Genomic DNA, 25,411 nt, shown 5'->3' with positions numbered 1-25,411 from the left:
TTTCTAATAATATTTTGCTCAGACTAATATTCAGTTGAATTTACATTTCCCAATTACATGGCACCTGAGGTTATCATGACATGAACTAGAGACATCCCAGACGGCAGGGGTGAGACTTCCTTTAGATCATCCACACAGTGGACAGCGAATGTTGACAGTAGATTTGGGGTTGGTGCTTGGGCCCTGACCGGGTGCTCAGCATCCCTGCAGACCCCACATGGGAACTGATACTCAGGGTCATAATCCTTGCAGGCGTGACATTGCATTACTGAGGATAGAAACTGTTGGGGGTAGAGACTGGTTTCAGGCTCAGCTTTGCATCTGAGCACCATGAACACAGGAGTTCCAGGAGTGAGAAAGCAGAGGCTATCAATCAGCTCAGCTGGGATCAGTCATCCCTCCTGAATGGCGTCAAGAAAATTCAGCAGGCTTGTAGACTTTAAAGGGTACTCTTTGCAGTTCTCCCGATGCGATAGGAGAATAATGTTTTTAAACTTTTGTAAGCTAAACCGAAGGTGATGCGGGAGACTCGTTAACAGACTCGGTTGGCACTTTAAGTGATTAAAGCTTTTATCATGATATTAATTTTTCCATCTTGGCAATGTTTTTTCACAGGCTCAAAAAAAAAGTTTGAATCAGACTTCCCCCATTTCTGCTTCCAAGACTGCAGATGGCCTGAGACAAGCGCCCATCCCAGGCCTCTTGAGCACAGCACTGCCAGGTCAGGAGCCCCTGTTGTGAGCTCTCCTTGGTCTGTCCCAGTCCTCCCAGCACCAGGGCACACTCTTCACGCATCCCTCATCCTGCATCTCTTCCACTCAGCCTCACCTCCGCTCTGATCCTTCCTTCTTTCCGTATCCTTTCCACCCAAATAATGTACCATGTTGCATCTGTAGTATCTTATATACTAATGAGGAAAAGAAAAGCACTTCTGTTTAAATTGCAACACATTAAATTATGTGAAAAAAATGTGCTGCTTAGAAACAATGAAACCTAGTATCATACGGCACATGCGACTCTGTGACTGTCCTGTATTTGTATATTTAGAATCTCCCCCCCACACTCCCCCACCCCAGCCAAAAACAAAAAATACGGTGGGCCGTGTCTTCCATTTCTTCTAAAGCTTTGAACACCCGCACTGCTCAATAAGTACTAGAAAAGATGACGGCATGAACACTCCTAGCCAGTCCTCTATTTGGGCCTCCCTTTCTTAAGTTGTGAGTATTCGGGGGTTCTGTAATACTGACAGATCACTGCTTTGAGGCCTATTCCTTAGACCTTAGATAATTTGAAACTGTAGCATTGACAGCTTTTATTTATTACCATTTATTTATGTGTTTATTTCTATTTATTACCTAAATAAGCTTTAATAATCCTTACCTCTGTCTTTAGAGCTTTGGTAGATAAGTGTATTTCCTGCTCTCCTTCCTCACAGCCAGCACCCATGATAAACAAATCCCTTTCAGAATGTTCAGTAATCTGTGTACATTGGACTCTAGGGGTTACACAAGGGGCCTGATTTACTGTTTCTGTTGAACGTCGTCTCATGTGTTCATTCTAATAGGACAGGATGCTGGAAGCAAAGCTATACCGGTGTCCTTAGGAACCACACAACCACAGCAGGAAAAAGTCGTTGGATCATCTCCTGGCCAGCCAGTTGCACAGGTAGAAAACAGTTTGCACAGCTTCTTCTCAATGTTCAGCACGACTGACAGAAAATGTGGTCGCGTCGCCTTCTGTTTGCTAGTGGCTGTCTGGCATCACCTGCACAGTCAGCCTTGTCACCCTGTGTGCCCACAAAAGTGCTCACTGAAGACCTTCCCCGAGAGCCATGCCTTGTAATGTTAATGTTTATAGGATGAATGTGTCTGTTCTATTTCTCACATGTTTACAGTTCTTTCACTTCCTCATGAATTAATAGTATACCAGCAGCCAACACATCATAGGCACTCAAAAAATGTCGTTTACTGTTGAATGATAATGATTATTATCCTATCAAAAGTGAATCTGTTCCTCTTAGTTATACTAGAGATTTTTTTTTTCCTGCAGGAGTGTATGAAGTAGTCAGTCCCTATGGTCTTTTAACCCATACTTGTCTGAAAAAGAAGAAAAAAAATTTTTGTTTTCAGTTTTCTAAGGCCTTAGTCTCTTCTCCATCAAACTTATAATAGCTTAATGAAATCTGTGGTAGTCTGGGCCTGCCTGGAATACTCAGTGAAGGATCTGGTTCAGTTCTCAGGTTCTGATGTAAGGCGTATTTGTTCCTTACCGTGATCCAAGAAATGCCCTCTGCTAGGTCACACACCTGGACTGTATGTGACAGGAGCTCAGACGTGTTTGCTCCCTTATTTACCACTGAGAGGATGAATTAAGGACCGTCTACTGAATTTTCAGATGTTTATGGAGTTGTTACTTAAAATATATTTCTTCAAAAATATAATGAAGCTTTGTAGAGGGAGTTGGGAAATCAGGCTTTAGGGTACAGCTAAGTCCTTCCAAGGAGCTGATAGTACAGCTTTCTATAATCTTGACACAGTGCAACTTCGCTACATGGGTCTGTGGATTTCTTTGTTTCATTTTTCAACACTGGCAAATTATAGCAAATGCTACATTTAGAGTCTGCTCTTGATAAGGATTTGAAAATATTGGAAACATAGTGACCCTTATGTATAACTGTATTTTGCTTATTCTACAAAAGGGAATAATAAGAGGTGTGTTTTGTCTTTAGGTGGACAGTCATTCGGGAGGACAAAAGAGGCCTGCTGCAAAACAGCTAACTAAAGGAGCCTTGTGAGTTACCTTCGGAAATGACCCATTTTGAACATTTTTCTAGGTTCCTAACCTTCAACAAATATACAACAACAGTCAGGTTATGATACTACATATTTTTTAAAGTATACTTTGGAAATCTTTCCCTATAGTTTATTTCTGTTAGGAGATATCTATATCTATATCTATATCTATCTCAAATGTAGTTTGAGCCTACCGTTCACCCTTTTGTTCTTAAGGAGAATAGTTCTTTGTCTTTTTAGCAACCACATACCCTTTGATTGGCCTGAGGGTCTCTGAGGAGAAGCAAGGTTTAATGAAGTCCTATGTCCAACCAAGCCGCGCAGTTGGTACTCACACTGCTGAAGTGAACTGCCTTTCTTTCAGTCCTTCTAGTGAGTTCCTTCTTGCCACAGGATCAGTTGACAAGACTGTTGCCTTGTGGGATCTGAGAAATCCGAAACTTAAGTTGCATTCCTTTGAATCACATAAGGATGAAATATTCCAGGTTCAGTGGTCGCCTCACAATGAGACCATTTTGGCTTGCAGTTATACTGATCACAGGCTGAATGTCTGGGATTTAAGTAAAATTGGAGAGGAACAATCCCAGGACGATGCAGAAGATGGGCCAGCAGAGCTGTTGTTTATTCATGGTGGTCACACTGCCAAGCTATCTGATTTCTCCTGAAATCCCAGTGAACCTTGGATGATTTGTTCTGTATCAGAAGACAATATCATGCAAGCTTGTCCAGTGGCAGAGAACATGGATGATGGTGAAGACCCTGAAGGGAGCGTGGATCCAGAAGGACAGGGATCCTAGGAGATGTCTGCACTTCTTGTGATTTTAGGCTCCCCTTTTCTTCCTCTCAGCCCTGAGATTGATTTAACACTGGTTTTGAGACACAGACTTTGTTTGGTTATTCGTCTATAATAAGTTCTATCAATGATGTTTATTAGTCCAAAAAATAAAAAAAAATAAACTTCTATGTTCAGAACAGAAATATTACCATAAGCTTAGCTGGCCAGTGGTCAGGCATTGCCAAGGTCTGTGTGAGCGCCCACACTTGAATGGCTGGGGGGAACACCATGCTTTTGAGGCCAGGGTCATAGTTTGAGTCCCCTGTGTTGATGGTTAGACTAAACTCTAAACCCACCATGATGTATGAAGTATAAAACTGAGGGGAGGGCTTCCCTGGTGGCGCAGCGGTTGAGAGTCCTCCTGCCGATGCAGGGGACACGGGTTCGTGCCCCGGTCTGGGAAGATCCCACATGCCGCGGAGCAGCTGGGCTCATGAGCCATGGCCACTGAGCCTGCGCGTCCGGAGCCTGTGCTCTGCAACGAGAGAGGCCACAACAGTGAGAGGCCCGCGTACCGCAAAAAAACCAAAAAAACTGAGGGGAAAAAAGACCTGCTATACTCTGGATAATAACATTCCTGTGTCTCTCATTGTCTTTGCATGCAAATAACCATCGTGATTAGATTTCTTCACATGACTCAACACTGCCATTGGTGATTTCTCTTTAACAGCATTCTCCAGCAGTTACAGAGGGACCAAACCCACACGGTGACACCTGATAAAAGTCAGTTCCGATCACTCAGTGACGCAGTGCAAAGGCTGCTCTCCTACCATGTGTGCCAGGGCTCCATGCCCACGGAGGAAGACCTGAAGAAAGGTAGGCAGGCTGGACCCCCAGAGTGCCACCTTGACACCAGACACCCTCCTAGGGACGCCCTCCCGGGGACTCACCCCACAGGAGAACCAGAGCCTCATCACCCCGAGATGGTAGCCAGGTTACTGTTTTTCATTGCAGACCTACCTTCTTCCCAATTTACTTGATTTCCCAGTCCACGTTGAGGGTTGTGACTTATTTTTCTCAGCATTCTTTGGAGGGATACCCAGATGTCCGAATATTTTATGGACGCATTTGAGGGCAGTGAATCCAGAGCACTGTGTGGACGCTGGCTGCAGACAGGACGGCCCTGGACGAGGTGCTGTGCACGGTGATTCAAGCACAGTCCTTGCGTTTAGATAGAATGCATACATACCCTGAGCTGCTGCTATCACTTTTATGAATTAGATAGATCCTGTAGCTCCCAAAAGGCATTCTTTGAGGTTCCAAAGTGAGTCCAGAGCAGGGTCTCTGAGGGGAGTGCAGCAGTCAATCCACTGTGAGCTTCCCTGGGAGGACCAGGGAAGAGTGTCCACATCCAGCATTAAACAGGGATGTGGAGGTTCTGAGAAGAGTGAAGTGGAAAACGTGAGACCTTTGGAAACAGAGAGACAAAGGACAGAGCCACAGGACCATGACCTGCGAGATGCCACGGACGAGTTGGTGTCGTTATGTGAAACTGGTCTGCCCAGCCCGGACAGTAGGACTTCATTGTCTCAGCGGTTTCAGTCTTTCATGCTGTTGGAAGGAAGTGGAGGCTTAGGTCACCTACTAGTAGATCATTCTCTGTTCATTGACATGTGCTGCTGGTCTGTGTTAACGTGGTTTTCTTTTATAAATGATCTTAATTAAAGGCATTATGTTTTTAGTTTCCTGATTAGAGTGAAAATAAGCTAGTATTAAAATGAGTTTCTGTGATCACATTCCAGTGAATAGTGAGGGACAGGAGTGCAGAAGGATGATGTTTAACCAAGGGAGAACTAAACTAAGAAGAGAAAATGGAGGAATAATTCATTTCAGTCCTAAGGAAAAAAGGACCTAGTGAGTGATTTGCACTCTCTTACTTTTTTTTTCTCTCTCTCTCTCTTTTTAAAGTTGACAATGAATTTGAAACAGTTGCCACTCAGCTCCTAAAAAGGACCCAAGCTATGCTTAACAAGTACAGATGCCTGCTCCTGGAAGATGCCATGGTAAAGTTCCACTACCAAGCATGTTTGTTTCTTAAACTCCACAGATCACAGCTACTAATTCAGAGAGAAACACTTCAAGAAATTACATTTTCCCAACATAGTTTAAAAGGCACAGATACTTAAAGTTGTAGAAAAACTTACCTTTGACTGAATCTTCTACTAACAGCAGCTGTATCTGCTATGCTTTCCATGGTTGATCGCACTGAGTCAGTGCTATTGTTTTCCTGGTTCCAAATGAGGAACTAGGGCTTTCGTTACGTAATTTGCCCAACATCATACAGCCAGTAAGTTTGCAGTGTAATTAGCAGAGCTAGAATACAGACCAGGACCACCTGACCCCCATCCGCACTCCGATGCTGTCCACTGCCTCTCACCAACCAGAAGACGTGGGAGAGGACCAGCAACACTTCTGCTGAATATTGTTCAGAATAATATCTGAAAAGATGAGGTGGTGACAGGTGTTAAAATTAGTTTTGTCTTGGGAATTCCCTGGCTGTCCAGTGGTTAGGACTCTGTGCTCTCACTGCCGAGGACTCAGGTTTTCACCCCGGTCTGGGAACTAAGGTCCTGCAAGCCACGTGGTGCAGCCAAAAAAAAAAAAAAGTTAGTTTTGTCTTGTTTTCAATTGAGAGATCACTAGCATGTCATAAAAATCATGCTTAACAGGGAGATCAGCTTGATGCTTTGTGACCACCTAGAGGGGTGGGACAGGGAGGGTGGGAGGGAGGCTCAAGAGGGAGGGGTTATGGGGACGTATGTATACATATAGCTCATTCGCTTCGTAGTACAGCAGAAACTAACACAACAAGCAATTATACTCCAATAAATGTAAAATAAAAAAATAAATATGAATCTTTTGTCATATATTACAATAATAATTTCCCCCCCAAAAAATCACGCTTAATTTTAAAACGTACAACCTGATGGATTTTAGTATATTCACAAGGCTGTGCAAGCAGCACCACTCGTTAATTCCAGAGCATTTTCAGCACCCCAAATAGACACGAAAATTAGTTGTTGTTTTTCCCTTTGGCCGCACCGCATGGCTTGCAGGATCTTAGTTCCCCGACCAGGGATTGAACCCCAGCCCACAGCAGTGAAAGCGCTGAGTCCTAACCACTGGACCGCTGAGGAACTCCCCTAAAATTAATTTTAAAACACCAGATAATTAGAGAAAGGAGTAAGGTATCTCAGAAAATGATGGAAAGACCAAACCTAGCTGAGATTTTAGAAGCAGTTCTAAAATCATACAGACTTTAATAAATTGGTCTCTTACCAGTGGCTTTTAATTTGAGATCAGCTTTGAAAATGTACCTTGAGAGATTAGCTGAACTACATTATACACGTACGCAATATAGTATAAATATGTATGTGTGTGTGTTTGTGTTTAACTAACGTGTATATATTTACAGGCATACCTCAGAAACAGTGGGGGTTCAGTTCTAGACCACTCAATAAAGTGAATATTGCAATAAATCAATTCACATGAACTTTTTCGTTTTCTGGTGCAAATAAAAGTTATGTTTACACTATACTGCAGTCTATTAAGTGTGCAGTAGCGTTGTGTCTAAAACAACAATGTGCATAGCTTAATTTTAAAATACTTTATTGCTAAAAAATGCTAACCATCATCTGAGCCTCCAGTGAGATGTAGTCTTTTTGCTGGTGGAGGGTTTGAAATATTGGGAGAATTACCAAAACGTGACACAGAGACATGAAGTGAGCAAATGTTGTTGGAAAAGTGGTGCCAATAGACTTTCTCGATGCAGGGTTGCTTACAGCCTTCAATGTGTAAAAAAAAAATGCAATACCTGCAAAGCGCAGTGAAATGAGATATGCCTATACTTATGTATATTAAAACTGTGCCACCAAAGTCTGAAATAGTTGTTCTTATATTGACAGTCATTTCTGAAACTAAACTCTGAGATATCAAAAAGACTAACTCTATCATTTGTGAGAAAAGGACCATTTGGACAGACTTGGACAAATGGACTAATTACTTGGACAAATTATATCTGCCATGAATTTTTATGTTAAATAAGACCCAGAAATATAATTTAAGATTTGATTCTGTACAGCAAAAAATAATTCTAAGGAAAGCCTTAATACAAAACATAGGGAATTCCCTGGAGGTCCAATGGTTAGGACTCTTGTGCTTTCACTGCTGAGGACACGGGTTCAGTCCCTGGTTGGGGAACTAAGATCCCACAAGCCATGCAGCATGGTCAAAATACAACACAATTATAGCATAGCAGAATATAAAGTAAAAGGTTATCCTAATGAAAAGATTTCCCACATATTAAGCAGAGGAGGAAATAAGAAAAGTACAGAACAGTGTGTATAGTTGCTGCCATTTGTGTGCAAAAATAAAGAACGAAGAACGTAAATTTGTGTGTGTGCATAAACTATCTCTGGAAGAGTTTATTAAACTGCTTGGCACGAGGGTTCCTGCAGGGAGGGCCCTGGGTGGGTGAGGAAGGCAGTGCACAGGGGAGGCGAAGAAGGAAGACTGACTTTCCACATCCCCTTTAGTACCTTCTGAAGTTTGTACCAATGTGGTAAATTACCTTTCCCCAAAAAACACGATTCAAAAAAGTATGTCAAGGATAAACATATTCTCCTTTCTGATTGCTTCCTTTGTCCCCAAAACACAGCGAGCTGTTTGCACTTGTTAAAGGGCATCTGAAATGACTAGGCTCTCTCATTTTCAGCGGATCAATCCCTCCGCTGAGATGGTGATGATCGACAGAATGTTCAACCAGGAGGAAAGAGCTTCTCTGTCCCGGGACAAGCGTCTGGCACTTGTAGACCCCGGTAAGAAACGCCAGAGTAAAAGCAGAGGAGAGCTACCGCCAGGGTTCAGGGACTATGGCTTTGCGGAGACTGTCTGAAGTGACCTTGGAGTTTGAAACCTGAAGGTAGATCCTGAATTCTGGGGAGAAAAAAATCCAGAGTTGAGAGCAGGATATGAATACTCTGAAAAGGTTGTTCTGCAAAATCCAAACTGGAATTTTACATTCAGTTAAGTGATTCTTCTTCCCCATTGTAAACTCAGACTTATCAATCTTTCCCTAGTTTTTGAGAACTAAAGTAAGTCAGAAGCCTTCCCGGAAGCAACTAAACCTCAGCAAATGATTGAGTTTTCTCACTATGTGCAATGCATTGTTGGGGGGGAATCAGTGAAACATGGTCCCTGCCCACAGGCTCTAGTAGATTGTAGTGCTCCTTGTTGGTACTCTTCCCGCACCCCATCAGCTTCCTGCCATTTGCATCTGTGCTAGATTCAACCCACATTCTGCCGTTTATAAATGAATTCTCTGTACTTCTTTCTAGCGTCTAAAATTTCTTAAATCGAATAACATAACAATTTGTGGAATATCAATTTTTACCCAGACTTTTACCATCCTAGAAAAGGAATGTTTTTATTTCTCCAAGTTTTCTTCCAGTTATGGTTCCCATTTGCATACATCACTTATAATATAATTATAATCATATGTCATGTGCTAGATGTGATTTTGTTATTCTAATTTTCTTCCATTTAACACATCTGAAGTTTTTATCCTGTTGCTATAGTCTTCAAAATAATATTTAATAAATTTTTAATATACTAATTCGATAATTTGGCTAATCCATTCCCCTCCTATTGGAATATTATTTTCCTCTGGCTTTACTTCTATTTTTCTAACATCTTTTCTGATACTTAAATATTAAGGTTCAGCCTTGTGTTTGATGTGGCTTAAGAAATTTTCAAAGAGAATACATGATCCTTATACTCAGTGTAAAGGGAGAGTCCTAAGGAATTGCTGTATACCTAGGAGAATCCTCAAATCTTTCCAAAAAACAAGAGAATAATGTGAGATATATTTCTGCCCCTCTTTCTTAGAACCTGAAATCCCCTATTGCCACTGGGTGAATTGGGCTTTGGGGATAAACCCTCCTCTTTCGTCACAGCCCCTCAGGCCTGGTGTCGCGCGGGCAGGGGCATGCTCCGTCCTCCTCTGTATTGTACCTGCACAGTGTTTGTTGGGTGGAATCGCCTTTTTTGATTTCAAGGCTGTATCCCCTAGATCTCATATTTGGGGATTTAGTGAACAAATCCACGTTTGTGGCTTTATAGGTATCACCAAAGCTCTATTTCACTTTCATTACTTCCAGAGTGAACACTTTCTTTGCCCTTGCATAACAGCAACCTGCTTCCCTCCCTCCGTACCCCCCACCCGCTAAATCCTCACTAACACTTCTCTCGCCATCCTTGGCTCTTCAAGCCTGGCACAGGTCAGCACTCACCCTCAGACCCGGTTCCTCCATACCCCACCGCCCTTCCAAGCAGATGCCATTTAAGGTGCATGTTGATCGTTCGTTTTGTGTTCCTGGCAAGGTGCCACCAGTTATGCCAGGTCCCCTGCCACGCGTTTAGAGGGACTGAAGTGCGATCACCCACAGACAAGTAGTTGTGTCCTCCCCGGCCCCCCGCCAGAGCCTCTGTTCAGGGCCTTCTGCTCCAAGGAAGAAACGAGGCTGATACTAACATCTGATTGCTGTTTTCAGACTGTTTCAAAGCAGTCGTTAATAAAAAACTGATCCAAAACTACAGTGAGAGACCAAGACAAAGTGGAGCTTTTTGCCCATTGGGTTTTCCCATTTGTCATCCAGCAGCTCCTTTTTCAAAGAGGTTTAAGCTCCTCTGGAAGCTGCAGCCCCGCAGCCTCAGTTCCTTTTCAAGGACGCCCCTCAAGTACTGTGCTTCTGCACATTCCTGGCCCTGAACAGCTGACTCGGTGTGGTGGGGTAGGGTGGGGTGGGTTTGCACCTGACCCACTGAGGGGCCACTGTCTAGTCCTGTCTCATTCTTTCATTAACGTTCTTTTTGTTCCCATTTCCAGAGGGCTTTCAGGCTGATTTCTGTTGTTCCTTCAAACTCGATAAAGCTGCTCATGAGACGCAGTTTGGCAGGAGTGACCAGCACGGCAGTAAAACAGCCAGTTCCGTGCATCTGACGGCCAAGGCCCAGAGCAGAGACAGAGCCAAAGCAGGCGCAGCAGAACCCACGAATCATGACCAGTTTCATCTAGTGCCTAATCACATCGTGGTCTCCGCAGAAGGAAACATTGCTAAAAAAACCGAATGCCTCGGCAGAGCACTGAAATTTGACAAAATGGGCTCAGTTCAGTACCGGAGTGCGTCTGAAGAGAAAACCAGCCGGAAGGACTCCGTGAAAGGCAGTGAGTGCTCTCCCGGCCCTGAAGGGCACCGGAAGAACTCGTCCAGACCAGATCACGGTCCTGAGAGCAAACTCTCAAGCCTCCTAGTAGATTCGCACCTGGAGATGACGTGTAATAGCTCCTTCCAGGACAAGACTCTGCGGAATTCTCCAAAGAATGAAGTTTTACACACAGACATCATGAAAGGGTCAGCCGAGCCCCAGCCTGATCTCCAGCTCACTAAGAGTTTAGAAACAACGTTTAAGAACATCTTGGAACTCAAAAAGGCGGGGCGGCAGCCCCAGAGTGACCCCACGGTTAGCGGCTCTGTTGAGTTAGATTTCCCCAACTTTTCTCCAATGGCTTCGCAGGAAAACTGCCTGGAAAAGTTCATCCCGGACCACAGTGAAGGCATTGTAGAAACTGACTCCATTTTAGAAGCAGCTGTAAATAGTATCCTAGAGTGTTAATAGCCGCAGTCCTCCCCCACCTGCCCCTGAGACCCTGCCCCGGACAAGTTACATTCTTTCCTGGCAAAAGCAATGGAAATGGTCTCCTGTCTCCAGCCTGCTTGATCTTTCATCACAGCTTATTCTTTCTAATCTCAATCCCATTCTTTGTTTAAGAGCAATACTCGTCGTGGTTACAGGGAGATCCTTCAGTAAAACTGATCCTTGTTAGAAAGCAGTCTGATGGGCCCTACACATTTCAAGTGTTTTGAAAGTGCTTATAGTCATTTTTTTGTTTGTTTTTGTTTATCTGTTTTATTTTTTTTAAACACTGTAACTCAATGAGATCACAGTACACTAGGCCCTGGGTAAAATTCTGACAATCATAAGTCATTTGAAAAGAACAGACTTATTAAAGAAAATCAAACAGGACTGATAGAAGATACCTTTTAAAGAAATCCCACTGCATCTCCAAATTTTGGCTTTGGGGGGGGGGGTCTTGGGGGGTGTCATGGGCCGGGAGACCACATGGCTCTCCCCTTGGCCGCCTCCGAGCAGTTAGTCCTGGCTGCTCTGCCAGGACCCACGGCCCTGGCGTGAGCACCTGTAGCGCACAAGCAGGGCTTCCTGTTCATCGTTCAAGTGCTTTTCTGATGCTCCCGGAGCAAAACCTCACCTCTTCAGCATATCCGCGTTGAGTTTCATCTAGGGAATACTTTGTTTTGAGTTGCGACAGCACGACTTGCGATAATCTCACCAGGCGAAATAAAAGAAAATGGAAACCAGTTAAGTGGCACCGTGTACAGGGGAGGCCGGGATAGAGCCATGAGGATTATAATATGTATATATGTAAAAGCATATATATGTTAACTATTGAGAAAAAACAAGGGTTTTGCGTTCTATAATTGGATCTAGGCAGCATACAATGTATGTTTTTGTTGGTTGCTGGGTTTTGTTGCATTTAACGTCTCTTTGCACCCCTCCCACAACAAATAGGCAAGCGTCAAAAGTATTTTCATTTGAAAACTATGTTGTAATTTTTCAGTTTAAACGTTAAGGGGACTTTGGCCTTGTTTCTGCTTCTTGTTGTCTGAGAACAGTAGTCACCCCTGGCAGCAATCATTACCAAAACACAGACAAACCAAAGGTAACCAGCCAGCCCACCACTGAGAGGAAAGATCTGAGACCCGGGATTCCCACTTGAGAGCCAAAGGACATTCCCTGCCATAGTTTGTGTTTGGCCCACGTTCATGTTCGTGAACGTGATTTATTGCTTTATTTATTTATATTTCTTTTCAGGGAGCTTTCCCCAGTTTCCTTTCTTGTATACCTGCCCCAGGTCATCCCGTTTCTGTTGACACTTTCATTCTCAATGTCATTGTAACCATCAGTATCTCCTAGCATTGGGAAAGCTACATATGGTATTTTGTATGTACCCTCTTACATACCTGTGTGCGTGCGTGTGTCTGGGCTGTTCAGATCCAGAGGTCATTTTGGCGACAGTGTGTACACGCTCACCCTCCCTGTTATGTGCACGGGCTCTCATTTATTCTGTCCATCTCTCTGGCTTTAGAGGCGCAACCCACGCTGCGCCACTCTAACATGTTGCCAAGATCCGCTTCTGGCCATCCCCAGAATGGGGATGACCCCCCTGTCGTCATGTTGGGCATTTCCCTTCCAGGTTGGCCTGCAATGGAAAGGAAGGCTTCTGATTACTAGAAAACACAGTAACAGAAGACCTAGACTCTCCCTGCTCCTTAGTCCCCCAAACAAAGAAACCCTGTGAGACAGCCAGTCTTCACAAAAGCAAAATACCTTCTCCCCACTCCCACCCCTGAGCCAATAGAAATTGGAAAATCTGGGCCATTTTACGGTGACCATGTTTTCCGTATTTGTGCCAATGTCCAAGTTGCAGATTTCCCCTTCTTCCTGTATTGTAACATATTAGAAAGATAAGTTGGTATTGCCAGTTGGAACTTTCTGTTTGGGTAGCCCTGGGGTAACACCCTGCCCTGAACCCCATGATTTCATAGGCTCTTCTCTTAGGGCTCATGCTCCCCTAATTCCTAGCAAGACTTAAAGATGGTCCCTCCTGATCAAATTCTTCTCATTGTGGAAATTTATACCTAGAAGCCTTCACGGAGGCTACTAATGAGTTACACTAATTACTGAATCAGTGGAATGCTTAAGAGACAAGATAAGCTCCATGTATGTTTGTCACCTCTCTTTCTTCCCTACCCTGCCCTGCTACCCCAGTCCCAACTTTTCGATATACCATCTTAAAGGGTTTTTTAAGCCTTGACACTTGTCTAGAAAACGGAGAGCCTAATTTACCAAAATGAAACTTGTAAATTTTTGTGTCCTTGTATGTAAGTTTACTTTTTATGGAGGAAAGATTCTAGATAATGACAAATGACGATTATGAAATGTATTTTACTCCTGTGATTAGGTCATAACTCGCATGTCGAGGCCCCTCTGGTGGAGGGTGAGAGCTCAGCCTCGGATGGCCAACATTCAGTTGTTCAGATTCATTAGTCAAAGTTAAGTTTTAGAGCTACTCATACTCAGTAACAAAAATCATTTTCTTTTCTTTTTTTTTTTTTTCTGTTGTGGAAAAGTGTGAATTTGTTATTAAGCATTTGATTTTCTGTGTCCTTAAGTACTGCCTAAAGATAAAGCAAATTTTAAACTGGCAATTACGAAAAAGAACTATTTTAGCGCTGAAGAATTTAGCAGACTTTGTTAGATTAGGGAGGCCTTACAGACTGACTTGACTTAAAGAGGACGCGTCACTCACTGTCAGTGTGGTGTGGGCTTTATTTGCTTAAATACCTTCATTTGTATAGTATGTCTCACTTGAAATTGCTTTGTATACATTTTGTAAAAATATTTATAAAATGTTTTGTAAAAAAAAAGTATAACAAATTGCAGTTTATTTTGTTATGTTGGATAAATACTGTTAAAAGAAACCAGTCAGTAACTATATTGTTAATCCATGGTTAGGAAATGTTTAGTTGGAGATTACAAAATGAAACAACCATTGCAATACAGCCAAAGATTTGGGAAAATGTGCAACTGTGATTGTCTTGATTTTGCAAAGAGGAATGGCTGCTTTTCCCAGAAGAAAAGGGTAAGTAAATGTCCAGTGGGAGTTCTGTTATTAAATACCATTACCAAAGAATACCCCTGCCAGTGAGGGGGTAGGATTTTAACTGATCAGCCTTTCTAAATTACAAGTTAAACAAAATTGGTCAAGGAGAAAGTTTAGTCATGAACATCTCCGCCCTCCCTCCCTGCTCCCCTCACATGGGCCCTTAACTGAGGAAGGAAAAATGAGGTCATTTAAAAGTTAGATAAATGTGCCTCAATCTGCAGGAATTTTTCTTTAATCGTTACATTTCTTTTGTTTCTGCAGGAACGAGAAGGCTAAGGGATAGGTAAGAAATGAAAAAAATAAAAACCTATTTTACATAAAACTTATTCCAGAATTAACATGTTTCTCTTTGGATTCACACGTTTGACCAAATTGTAACCTTATCTGTAAAATCAGCCCCACTGAGCCCGTTTGAGTTCCTGCCCTCACAAGTGTGACTCTACGCAAATTGTTAGGGAAACTAACAGAGGGGTAACTTCCTGGGGTAAGGGTATAAGACTCCTTAAATTTTCCTTCGGGGCCTAGAATTTATACTTAGACTCCCTACTTTATTTTATTTTATTTTTATTTTTTATTTTTTTATTTTTTATTTTTTTAGACTCCCTACTTTATGGTTTAATTGCTCTCCACTACCACCAATAAGGTAGTAGCAGTCAGGATATCAAGATTCTTCAGTAATCGATACATAAAGTGGAAGTTGTCCTCATATAACTAACAGAAGTTAGAATAATTATGGCTAGAATAATTACATCAGTGGATGGATCCCTTAATGTCTTTTACAGTGGTGTCCTGCTGTCAAGCTTCTCTCCTTGCTAAGGACAGATGTGTGTCCAACATGACACACATTTGTCTCGCCCCTCTTCAGGCCATTTGCAGTGGGTGTGCCCCATGAACAAAGAGTTAGAAGGATCATCTGACCGCTCGATCGGGATCAGAGTCTGTGTGTTCCGCAGAGGCACGCCCAGAGGAAAGGCCAGGCACCTTCTCCTAGGATGGTTAAAGCCCTCAGGCCTGTGTACAGGAGGCCATGTCCCGGGAGAGGGGCCCTAGCACTGCCTGGTGTGGAGAGAGTAGCCAGGGTTTTACTGGGGGGAAAGGAATGGGAAAAGAAAGAAACTCCAGTGTCTGGGGGCACTGAAACAGCATTGCTCAGGCAGGACTCGAGCTCTGCTGTCCTCAGGAGGGCTGAGCCCTGGATCTGGGCTCTGGCTCTGCTTCAGCCTTTGTGCTCTGAGGCGGAGGATTCCTGGGTGTCTGGCATTAAGCACTGAACTATTGAGCAGTTTACAGGCGCTGTGCTAGACACTAGGAGTCTACAGATCATTCAGGTATGATTTCTACTCTCAGCTCAGTCTAGAGAGGAAACAAGCACATAACTAACTACATTTCAAGAGAGAAGAAACTGGGGCTAAAATTCTTCCAGATTGCCAGTTGGTAGAGAGCTGTGACCTCTATTCCTGTGCCCCGCTTAGTTCCATGGTTCTTAGTGAAACTTCCTGAGGTATGTTTGAGAAAAAAAGTATGACACTTTTCACAGGAATGAAGATAGAGGAATTTTATAGTGTTAACTACGTGGAGAAAACTGGTTCAGCGGACACACAAATTGTAGAAGCACATTTGCAGTATAAAGTGGATTCTGTATTGTAAACAGCCTGTATGTACACCGCTGCAGGTAAAAGGCCTGTATGAGTCCCTCATCTATATTCCTTTTAGGCATGTGCTGGAGCCTGGCCTTTGAAAACACTTTCAAAGGTGAGATCCTTAGGGAAAAATCGTGTCTGTGAAGGTCAAGGAAAGCAGTACAATGGGGGGTGGGAGGCGGGCGGGTGCAGAAGGTGCCTTTGGCAGCAGAATCTGGAAACAGGTCCCAGGACTTCACCTAACCCATCATCAGACAGCTTTGTGCAAGTTACTCTCAGCCTCAGCTTCCTTGCAGATAAACTAGGAAGACTTGTCCCGACCCTCTACTTCTTAGGGTGTAAAATGAAGTCTTACTGAAGAAGTGTGGAAGGTAGGAAAAGCTAATGTTCCATTATCCCCGAAATAATTGAGAAGAGGTTTGGGTTTTTTCCATTTTGCATTTATTCTTACCTACTGCACACTGTCTCCTTCCTACCCTAGCTCTCCTGTGTCTACCCTCGACCCTCAGAAGGCTGCTGCCCTCCAGCTGTTCTCTCCTTTTCCTTCTCACTTTTGCTCCCTTTGCTCGTTTTGCATCAGGATCAAAAGCTGTTGTCCATGTTGGCTTCCCTGACTCCAGGCTCATCTGGCTGCTCTTCCCACTTGCCTCCTGGTAACCCACATCACTCTCTGAGGAAGCAACAAGGAAAACTTGAAGCAAAACGAAGTCAACTGCAAGAAGGGTCATAATCCAAGAAAGAGGTTTGGGGCAGATGGGAAATTGCAAATTGAGCCCCCTTTTCGGTGTGTGGGGTGTGGTGGTTTTGCCTTACCGAGAAGGCATGGATTCCAAATAATCCCCAAATGCAGACAATACTGAAATAACTTATTGTGGGATATGTTAGGAAAGGGATCCTGGAGTCAATTCAAAGAACCACAGAATGTTGGTCCTGAAAGGAGTCTTTAAAAAAAAAGTATAGTCAAGTGGTTTCTAAAACAGGCAAATCACAAGAACCTAATTACCCAGAGAACGCTTTCTTAAACTAATACGTAAGTGATAAACAAAGGCAAAGCACAACTGTAAGTCTTCCTCCCATTCCAGGACCCACTCCCATTTCCCAAAAATAACCCCCATCAACTCTTTCTTGTACATCCTTCCAAAACTGTTATATACAAGTACATCTATAGCCAAGAAACAAAAACAACAAAACAACTGGGAACCACTCTCTTAACACCCTATTCTCTTCTGTATCTTGCGTTTTCAAATGTAACCAAATATCTGCAGTTTTATAGTCAGGATTCTTTGGTTTTAAGCATCAGAGACCAGTCTGCTTGGTTAACCAGCATAAAGGAGTTTTATAGGAAGGATAAAAATTAAAGGGAAGATTGAAGAACTTAAAGGCTTGAGAGGGACTTCCCTGGTGGTCCAGTGGGTAAGAGTCCAAGCTCCCAATGCAGGGTACCCGGGTTTGATCCCTGGTTGGGGAACTAGATCCTGCATGCATGCTGCAACTAAAGATCCCACATGCCACAACAAAGATCCTGCGTGCCACATCTAAGACCCAGCACAGCCTAAATAAATAAATACTAAAAAAAAAAAAAAAGGGCTTGAGAAAGATAGGAATAAGAAAACTCCAAGAGGTCTTAGTAGGTGGAAATCCTTAAAAGTCTCCTCCTTTGGGCTTCCCTGGTGGCGCAGTAGTTGAGGGTCCGCCTGCCGATGCAGGGGACACGGGTTCGTGCCCCAGTCCGGGAAGATCCCACGTGCCACGGAGCTGCTGGGCCCGTGAGACATGGCCGCTGAGCCTGCGCGTCCGGAGCCTGTGCTCTGCAACGGGAGAGGCCACAACAGTGAGAGGCCCGCATACCGCAAAAAAAAAAAACAAAACCGAAGTCTCCTCCTCTTCTTCCAACATCACTCTGCTGAAGATTCAAAACCTGGAAGAGAGGGTCTTATGGAGAAGTGGGAGGAGTTGAAAAGATTTTCCAAAGACCCCTTCAGTTTATGTACTGGGAGGGCAAGTGTGTTTGGATTAGATACCCCACCCTCCAAAGACTATTCAATGAGGGAGCGATCAGCCCAAAAGAGAAATGGATGGATGTCGGTGGGCAAAAAAATAAAAAATACTCCCCATCGAGATTTCGGGACACAAAGACCTACCTCACTCCGTATAATTGCATGGTCTTCCATACATTTTTTAACTATTCCCTAATGATGGACAACTGAAATGGTCAAGAAAAAAGAGAACAGAGGCCTATGAGGACAGGCTAAAAAGAATAAGATTCTTGAGGCTGTAAATGGCCCTGCCCCATCCTCATTCAGGAATGTCAGTTAAAAATCTCATGTCTTGCCCAGGGCCCAGGGCATATGCTCAATGATCAGTAAGCATGTTTTCAGTTAGTGAACATGTTTGGGTTCAGGAGGACTCTGTCTCTTTTTTCTTTGGATCAGTCTGGTGGAACGATGGCTTCCACACTGAGAATAAGTGCTCTTCTAGCACCATCTGCTGGCACTGGAAAGCCTTTCCTGAATCCCCGCCTCCGAGTCTTTCAGCCAGGAGTATTGTATTGTTAATACCTCTGAATACCTTCAGTAGCACAGAACCTACCTTTTATCTGTAGACAGGGAAGTTACAAAATGTTTACTTTTTTTGTTTCTTGTTTACTATTTAATGGACACTTTACAGTTTGCCAACCTTTCTGTTTTTGCCTTTCCACAAAGTAAGACACATGGTGAGGTGCTGAAAGAGCGAGTAAAAATGAGGCTCACGCCATAGCCTGTGACTCTGAAGACTATGTAGACCTTTGACGTTTATTCATCAGCTACTGCGCTCTGCGCAAGGTACTGTCTTTCTGGTTGAACTAATTACATAGCACATACCAATACGATGCCTTGCGCTTAAGATGGTTAACAAGCCCCTGCAGGTGCCCATTGTTGTCAGAGGTGCTGTAGAAGATTCAGAGAAGTATGTGACAACTTCTCAGCCTCCAGAGAAGCCAGTCTAATCAGGAAAAACAAGCCAAACAATACAGGATAAAGTCTGTGGATATGCCTGTAAGCACTGTCAAAATATGACATTGCCTTAGACCTTAAGAGAAATATACATACTGTGCTAGACATTTGGCAATGCCTGGAAACAGTTTTGTTGTCACCACTGGGGTGGGGATGCTACTGGCATGCAGTGGGTAGAAGCTTGGGATGCTGCTAAACATCCTACAATGCACAGGACAGCCTCCGTTACAAAGAATTGTCTCGCCCCAAATGCCAATAGTGCCGAGACTGAAAAACCTGTGCTAGACTCTTAGGATCAGTGATGAGCAAGGCAGGCATGATCTCTGCTCTCCTAGTATCATGGCGAAGAAATGTTAAAAATATAACAACTTGCTGAAGGAATTCAGAAGGATAGAGCCTACTCAAGAACTCTGCTGGTCACAGACGTGAAGTATCCCCATCACTTTGAAGCATGTTTAAAGTGCAGAATAGCGACCCCCGCCCCCTCCTGAATAAAAAATGTGCGTTTTAACAAGATCCTCAGGTTACTCCTATGCACATTAATGCTTGAGACGCGCCTGCTCTACAGGTTTCAGAAAAACACAGGAGGGGACTTTTCATTGTTTTATGAAGACCGGGAAAGAAGGAAGCATATGGCAGGTGGTTAAGAACTATATGAGGGAAGGTCCTGACTTGGTAAGTTGGAATTTCTAGTTTTCGGTTCAATAATAATTAACAAAGTGTTAACTGCTTACTGCCAGACTTTGTGCTAAACGCTTTATATGGAGTAGCTCATATAACTCGCCTAAGGCTATAGCAAGATCCATCATTATGTCAATTTAATGGGTAAAGGAAACTAAGGGACAGAGGGATTAAAGAACTTGCTCAGGGACCCACTGACGGAGCCAGGCCGACAGAATCAGAGTTGCCTTTTTTCACCGTCCTAGGTAGTCCATACACAGCTCCACCCACACGTGAGAGGCAAAACCATACCCCAGCTCTCCCCACCCAGAAAAGGAAACGTGCAGCCCAGCGAGCGGAAATTGGAGGAGCAGCTCCCACCCCCCACCGGAAGTCGGTGCATTGTGGGAAGCGTTTCGTTATTTGTTTACACTGTGGCTTCCAGCACTGTGAGAGTACAGCTGGAATAAAAAAGGCTGTGTTTTGAAGATAACACGGCTCTAAAAAGCTTCGAAGCGGTGCGAAGGAAGCTTTGTGCAACTTTTGGCGGGAATCGGGATTAGCAAAACCTCAGCTGTTCACTGCCGCTAAAACGGCCCGGACCGCCCCTCCATGGGCTAGAGTAGACGTCTCTATGGTCGAGTAAACAGAGAAGTTTCTCTCTTCCCCACGCGGTGGGGCTGCGCATGAGCAATAGCCGCAGAGTTGGAAAGATGGCGGAGGAAGAGTAAGTTTTGGGGGCTGTGAGCCGCTGGCTTGGCGTCTCGAGCATCCGGTGCCATCCACAGTGTTTATTTCTCGGTGGCGGAAAATAAGGATAATTGTGGACTGAAGGGAGAGAATAGGAAAGGTTCCAGATTACAGAGGGAGGAGTAAGGAGCCGTAGGGGTTGGGTGGGTGGGTGGGTGGGCGGGCGGAGGGGGCTGCAGTCGAGTTCGGGTTACCTCAAGGGGAGAGGATTGACTTTTAGGCAGCGGGGCTGGAGAGTGGGTTACTCCAGCCTGGCTTAAGTGTTACCCCTACAGATGGGTCTGCACCCGTCCCAGCCCCACGGGGCCGAATCTCATCGCTGATGGTGTCTGTAAAGCTGTGGCACTAGAAGCTCTGTTGACGTATATGAGGACCAGTGGTTAAGGGGTTCATGACTTTTTAAAAGGTTTTGGAGACGAGGGAATGTGAGAGGTCTATTTTGAAGACTGGAGCCAGAAACCACAGATTTCAGAGGCGCCTCAGTCCTTAGTAATTTGAAGACAGTAATGTTTCCCGAAGCCCAGGATATGTTTCGGAAATCCACTGAAGATTTGTTTACTTAATACTATCGTTTGTCTCCATTTTCTGTGTCAGGCCAAGAAAAAAGATCCCTTTGGTTCCAGAAAATCTCCTGAAAAAGAGGAAGGCTTATCAGGCCCTGAAAGCCACCCAGGCAAAGCAGGCGCTTTTGCAAAGGAAGGAGGTAATGGTGGAGAACCAGGTGGAGGGAATTAGAATTTGTATTTGATGAGTTTTATCCAGCATGTGTTGAACTAGATTTGGTACTGACAGTCTCTTCTCCCATCGGTTGGATTATGCAAGGTATAGGGTTCTTGTCTTTGCTTAGCAAATATGTATCACTTTCAGCGAACAAAATACTGGCATAAAGTTGTTAAGGAAAAAGTGAATGGAGAGTTCCAGGTTCATAGCAAGTGACTTGAGAGACCAAACATGCTTGTGTGCCTGAAAGAAAACTTTTTTAATATACCAAACGATTTTTGCTATTTGCTAAATGTTTTTGGAGAAATACGTATTTTGGAGGCAGGTAACAAAAGAAGTGTGAGCTTTATGATGCCTAACATAGTGTTAGGTTCCATAAACACTTGCTGGTAAACATTGGCTGACAGCACGTAAATTAATTGGGTTTTTGTTTATTTAGCAGGGACTTTTCCCAATAAGTTCCCAAGTTTTCTCAACATCACCTTCACTCGGGTATTTTGGTTTTCCCACTATATAGGAATAGAGAATGTTTGTCTGCGCCCCTTTCCAGAACATAGGAGGAAATAAGCTTTATCAGTAGTGACTAATGAATTACTGTTGTGGAAGTAAAGATGACCAGAGGCATAAAACGGTGATGGTTTGCCTTCTCTGTAGCAGAGGAAAGGAAAAGAGATCAAGTTTAAGCGACTAGAATGGTTCCTACATGATTCCTGGCGGCAACTACGTGACAAGGTGCGACTCAGACGACTAGAAGTGAAACCTCATGGCTTGGAAGTGCCAGATAAACATTCCTTGGCCTTTGTTTTACGCATCGAAAGGTAGGGAACTTGCTGGATTTCATGAGGCTGGGGCAAACTATTGGTTCAGCTTTAGGCCCTTTTTAGAGACATGAGATAGTAGGCCTTAAGCCATTAATGCAAGTTATGCTAGGAATTCAGGGTTGAGCAAAACATAGATTTTGTCTTCAAGATTAGGGAGACTGAGCTTAAGCAAACAGACATGAGAATACACTGACTGCTTTGAGGGTAAAGTGCTGGATGTGGGGACAAGGGGCCCTCGGTGTGGTGTGTCATGGTTTGGGACACTGGGAAGCAGGAACTTGAAGGTGAGACCTACAAACATGAAAGGGTTGGGAGAAGGCTTTCCAGGCACAGATGGAAAAAGTCCTGAAGTGGGGGATCAAGGCATCTTCTAGGAACTGAACCAGGGTCGAGTGGATGGAGCATGTTCAGTGCTGGGGAGAGTACAGAAAGCTTTTTCCACGTTTAGTGATACCTTACTTATTCCTATCAGCACATACAGCTCTGCCTCTGTTTCCCTACTCAGTCACCCGTGGGTTTTAAATATGTATGAGTCTCCTACCACTGCCATAATCTCTTTCCTGGACTATCACATCAGCTTTCTAGCTGGGTTTCCCGGGCTCTGGTGTCAAGCACTATTTTGTTTTATATGCTCCCTCAGTGATGGCCAAACAAATCTGATCATGTCTCCTTTATTTAAAATCTTCCATAGTTTGGTTTTTTCTGGGGTTTTTTTTTTTTTTGGCCCTCCTGTGTGGTTTGTAGGATCTTAGTTCCCTGACCAGGACTGAACCCAGACCCTCGGCAGTGAGAGCTTGGAGTCCTAACCACTGGACCACCAGGGAAGTCCTTAAAATCTTCCATAGCTTTTAATGCTCACAGAAGCAAGCCTGGCTTCCTTAGCTTGATGTGTTCAACCCCCCACACACACAAATTCAGGGATCATTTCTGTTCCCTTAGCACCTCGGGTACTGCTCCACATAGCATGGAAATGACCTGTTTACATAGCTGCTTCCCATTCAGTTGCACTTTGTTAAGTCACAGTCTGTGTCCTACCCTCTGGGTGCCCAGTAGTGGCAGACATTTCATGGGTGCTTGCTGGACAGAGCCTGACTTGCTCTGGTGTTCATTTCAGGATTAATGGGGTGAGTTTACTGGTGCAGAGGACCATTGCAAGACTTCGCCTGAGTAAGATTTTCAGTGGTGTCTTTATGCAAGTAACTCCTCGGACCATAAAAACGCTTCGTATAGTGGAACCTTATGTGACCTGGGGGTGAGTATGGATTTTTGTGTGAATTCACATGTTTGAGAAGGTTGAGAACATTGGGAGGCACAGGGTACTGTCCTCCAGTGCTCATGTTGCCGTGTCCAGGGGACGTTTTGTTGCGACCACAGTCACCAGGAATCAGCTGCCAGCCTTGAGAGTCTCAGAACACGGGGCGGGTAGAGCGGGGGTTCCCAGAGCGGCTGACAATGGTCTGAACAGGGCTGTGGCAGGGCTTGGTCAGCTGTAGGCTAAGGCTGAGTAAGACGAGTAGAGGACAGATTAATTCTTGGAATCTTGAAGCAGAGCTAGGTAGTATTCCTTCAAACAGTAAAACCCAAAAAAGCCTTGGATTTCATTTCAAACTCTTGAATAGGGTCACTTAAGGCCAAAGTCCTAGACGATAAGCCAGGACGTATTTTTGCCTGGAAACTAAATCTTTATTTGGTGAGCGTTTGTATGCATAAATTTTAATTTCTAATTACATAGGGCCGCTTGGGTTTTTCACCTCCTTCAGGTGAATTTCCAGGCATCCCAGCTGCAGCATGTTGCAGGACACGTTGGGGAGGGGGGTTGGTAGAATCCTTAGCCAGGCTGCTGGACTGTGTGGCCAGTTAATACAGTGCGCCTGGTGGCCGTGGGGAGGTGGCTGAGGTTGTATTTTACTCTGCCACACATAGATTTCCAAATTTGAAGTCAGTTCGGGAACTCATCTTGAAACGTGGACAAGCCAAGGTCAAGAATAAAATCATCCCTTTGACAGACAACACGGTGATTGAGGAGCACCTGGGTAAGTGAACACCTTAGGAGTCGGAGCAGAAAGAGTCCCAAGAACCTGCCAGAGTGCCGAGCTCTGGCATATAAGAGCCTCACTGTGTGTGCTGGGAAAATGAATAAAGGAATCTGAACTTTATGTTTCTTAGGGAAGTTTGGTGTCATTTGCTTGGAAGACCTCATTCACGAAATTGCCTTTCCGGGGAAGAATTTTCAGGTGATCTCAGGATTCTTGCGCCCTTTCCAACTCTCAGTAGCCCGTCACGCTACCAAGAATAGAGTGGGCTTCCTCAAGGAAGTGGGCTCACCTGGCTATCGAGGTGAACGCATCAATCAGCTCATCCGGCAGCTGAACTAAACCCAGGTAAGGCAGGGCTGAAAACTGCCCTTGGGCTGACTTTGGATGGGCTATGCCTTGCCTCTTAAAAGATCTTTTTGCATTTACGAATGTATGAGAATAACTCGGGGTAGGGGGGCTGGTATTCCCAAGTCTAATGGATGGAGATACTTGGAACAGTGAATGCCTGGCTAGGGCATGGGGTTTTGTGTACCCCAAGAGTTACAGGATAGAAAACACTGACTAACCAGAAAACCTTCTGTGTTGCTGTGGTCATTTAGCTGGAGGTGGAGAGAGAATAATATTGAAAACTAATTTCAAAAAGGACCTGAAGATCTAAATCATCACTTGTTGAAGGAATGTTAATTCTTTGAAATTGCTCTTTATTGTGATTACTCTTAGGTGCCAAGTTGCATTTGAATTAATGAAATTGTGTTTTTCTTCCTCAGCACATCTGAAAGCACAGTGCATTGGAAGCATGTGTTTTTGTTTTATGGAATTGTTACCCAGTATCTTCAAGCAAGATTATTTTCTGCTGTATCTTCAGAAACTGGAGGGGAAGGGTCAGGGAAAAGATGGTGATGTTCAGGGCAGGCACTTTTCATCCCACTTCAGTTCCAAGAAAAAGTTCCTGTGTGTTTTCTGCGAAGACCGCCGTCCACCTCAAACCAGCAAAGGACTTGTTCCATGGAGGAGGGAGTCCTGTTTTATCACACCTATCCTGGGATTTAATGTTGGTGAACGAACAAATACCCACATATGAATACAAGACAGCAGTGGACCAGGCCCAGGGGCATATTGAACCTGGGGTATCCAAGGGCCTTGTTTTAGAAAGAACTTGAAATACAATTAGAAAGAAGCGCGCAAAAACAATGCCCTGTTGTCTGCTGTGAGTCTGTGTTCTAACTTCCGTGACGGCTTAGTGAGCTCTCCGACTGGCTGGCTCTGGGTGTATCTGGTAGCTTCCTTATTATCATCTTTGCAGCTGGCTTAGTGCTTTTCTCAAGCTCAGGATTTTAACCGACTCTTGGATCTATGC

General features: G+C 44.1%; 2 protein-coding genes and 1 pseudogene across 5 annotated transcripts in view; all 3 read left to right on the top strand.

The window, feature by feature from the left end:
• BICRAL (BICRA like chromatin remodeling complex associated protein) overlaps positions 1 to 14,344 on the top strand; it is a 104,657-nt gene extending 90,313 nt beyond the window's left edge. For all 3 annotated transcript variants that reach the window (XM_060021809.1, XM_060021808.1, XM_060021810.1), the window contains 7 exons: positions 616 to 721; positions 1,565 to 1,665; positions 2,729 to 2,790; positions 4,298 to 4,443; positions 5,536 to 5,630; positions 8,342 to 8,444; positions 10,514 to 14,344. In XM_060021809.1, the coding sequence (XP_059877792.1) occupies positions 616 to 721; positions 1,565 to 1,665; positions 2,729 to 2,790; positions 4,298 to 4,443; positions 5,536 to 5,630; positions 8,342 to 8,444; positions 10,514 to 11,301 (1,401 nt within the window). In that variant the 3' untranslated portion in view covers positions 11,302 to 14,344. The remainder of the gene's footprint in view (positions 1 to 615; positions 722 to 1,564; positions 1,666 to 2,728; positions 2,791 to 4,297; positions 4,444 to 5,535; positions 5,631 to 8,341; positions 8,445 to 10,513) is intronic.
• The window catches only part of RPL7L1 (ribosomal protein L7 like 1), a 162,233-nt gene extending 136,988 nt beyond the window's left edge, over positions 1 to 25,245 (top strand). Inside the window, exons 2-8 of one of the 2 annotated variants that reach the window (XM_060021818.1) lie at positions 20,425 to 20,454; positions 21,072 to 21,180; positions 21,852 to 22,015; positions 23,133 to 23,270; positions 23,942 to 24,051; positions 24,185 to 24,399; positions 24,822 to 25,245. In XM_060021818.1, the coding sequence (XP_059877801.1) occupies positions 20,441 to 20,454; positions 21,072 to 21,180; positions 21,852 to 22,015; positions 23,133 to 23,270; positions 23,942 to 24,051; positions 24,185 to 24,393 (744 nt within the window). In that variant the 5' untranslated portion in view covers positions 20,425 to 20,440 and the 3' untranslated portion in view covers positions 24,394 to 24,399; positions 24,822 to 25,245. Of the gene's footprint in view, positions 1 to 20,186; positions 20,455 to 21,071; positions 21,181 to 21,851; positions 22,016 to 23,132; positions 23,271 to 23,941; positions 24,052 to 24,184; positions 24,400 to 24,821 lie in introns of those variants that run through there. The other variant, XM_060021817.1, reaches the window with a different exon arrangement.
• LOC132431520 (histone-binding protein RBBP4 pseudogene) lies at positions 2,998 to 3,913 on the top strand (annotated as a pseudogene).
• Positions 25,246 to 25,411: the final 166 nt, after the last annotated feature.

Source organism: Delphinus delphis, chromosome 10 (assembly GCF_949987515.2).
Source record: "Delphinus delphis chromosome 10, mDelDel1.2, whole genome shotgun sequence".
Taxonomy (NCBI): domain Eukaryota; kingdom Metazoa; phylum Chordata; class Mammalia; order Artiodactyla; family Delphinidae; genus Delphinus; species Delphinus delphis.
This window is presented reverse-complemented; position numbering and strand designations above follow the sequence as displayed.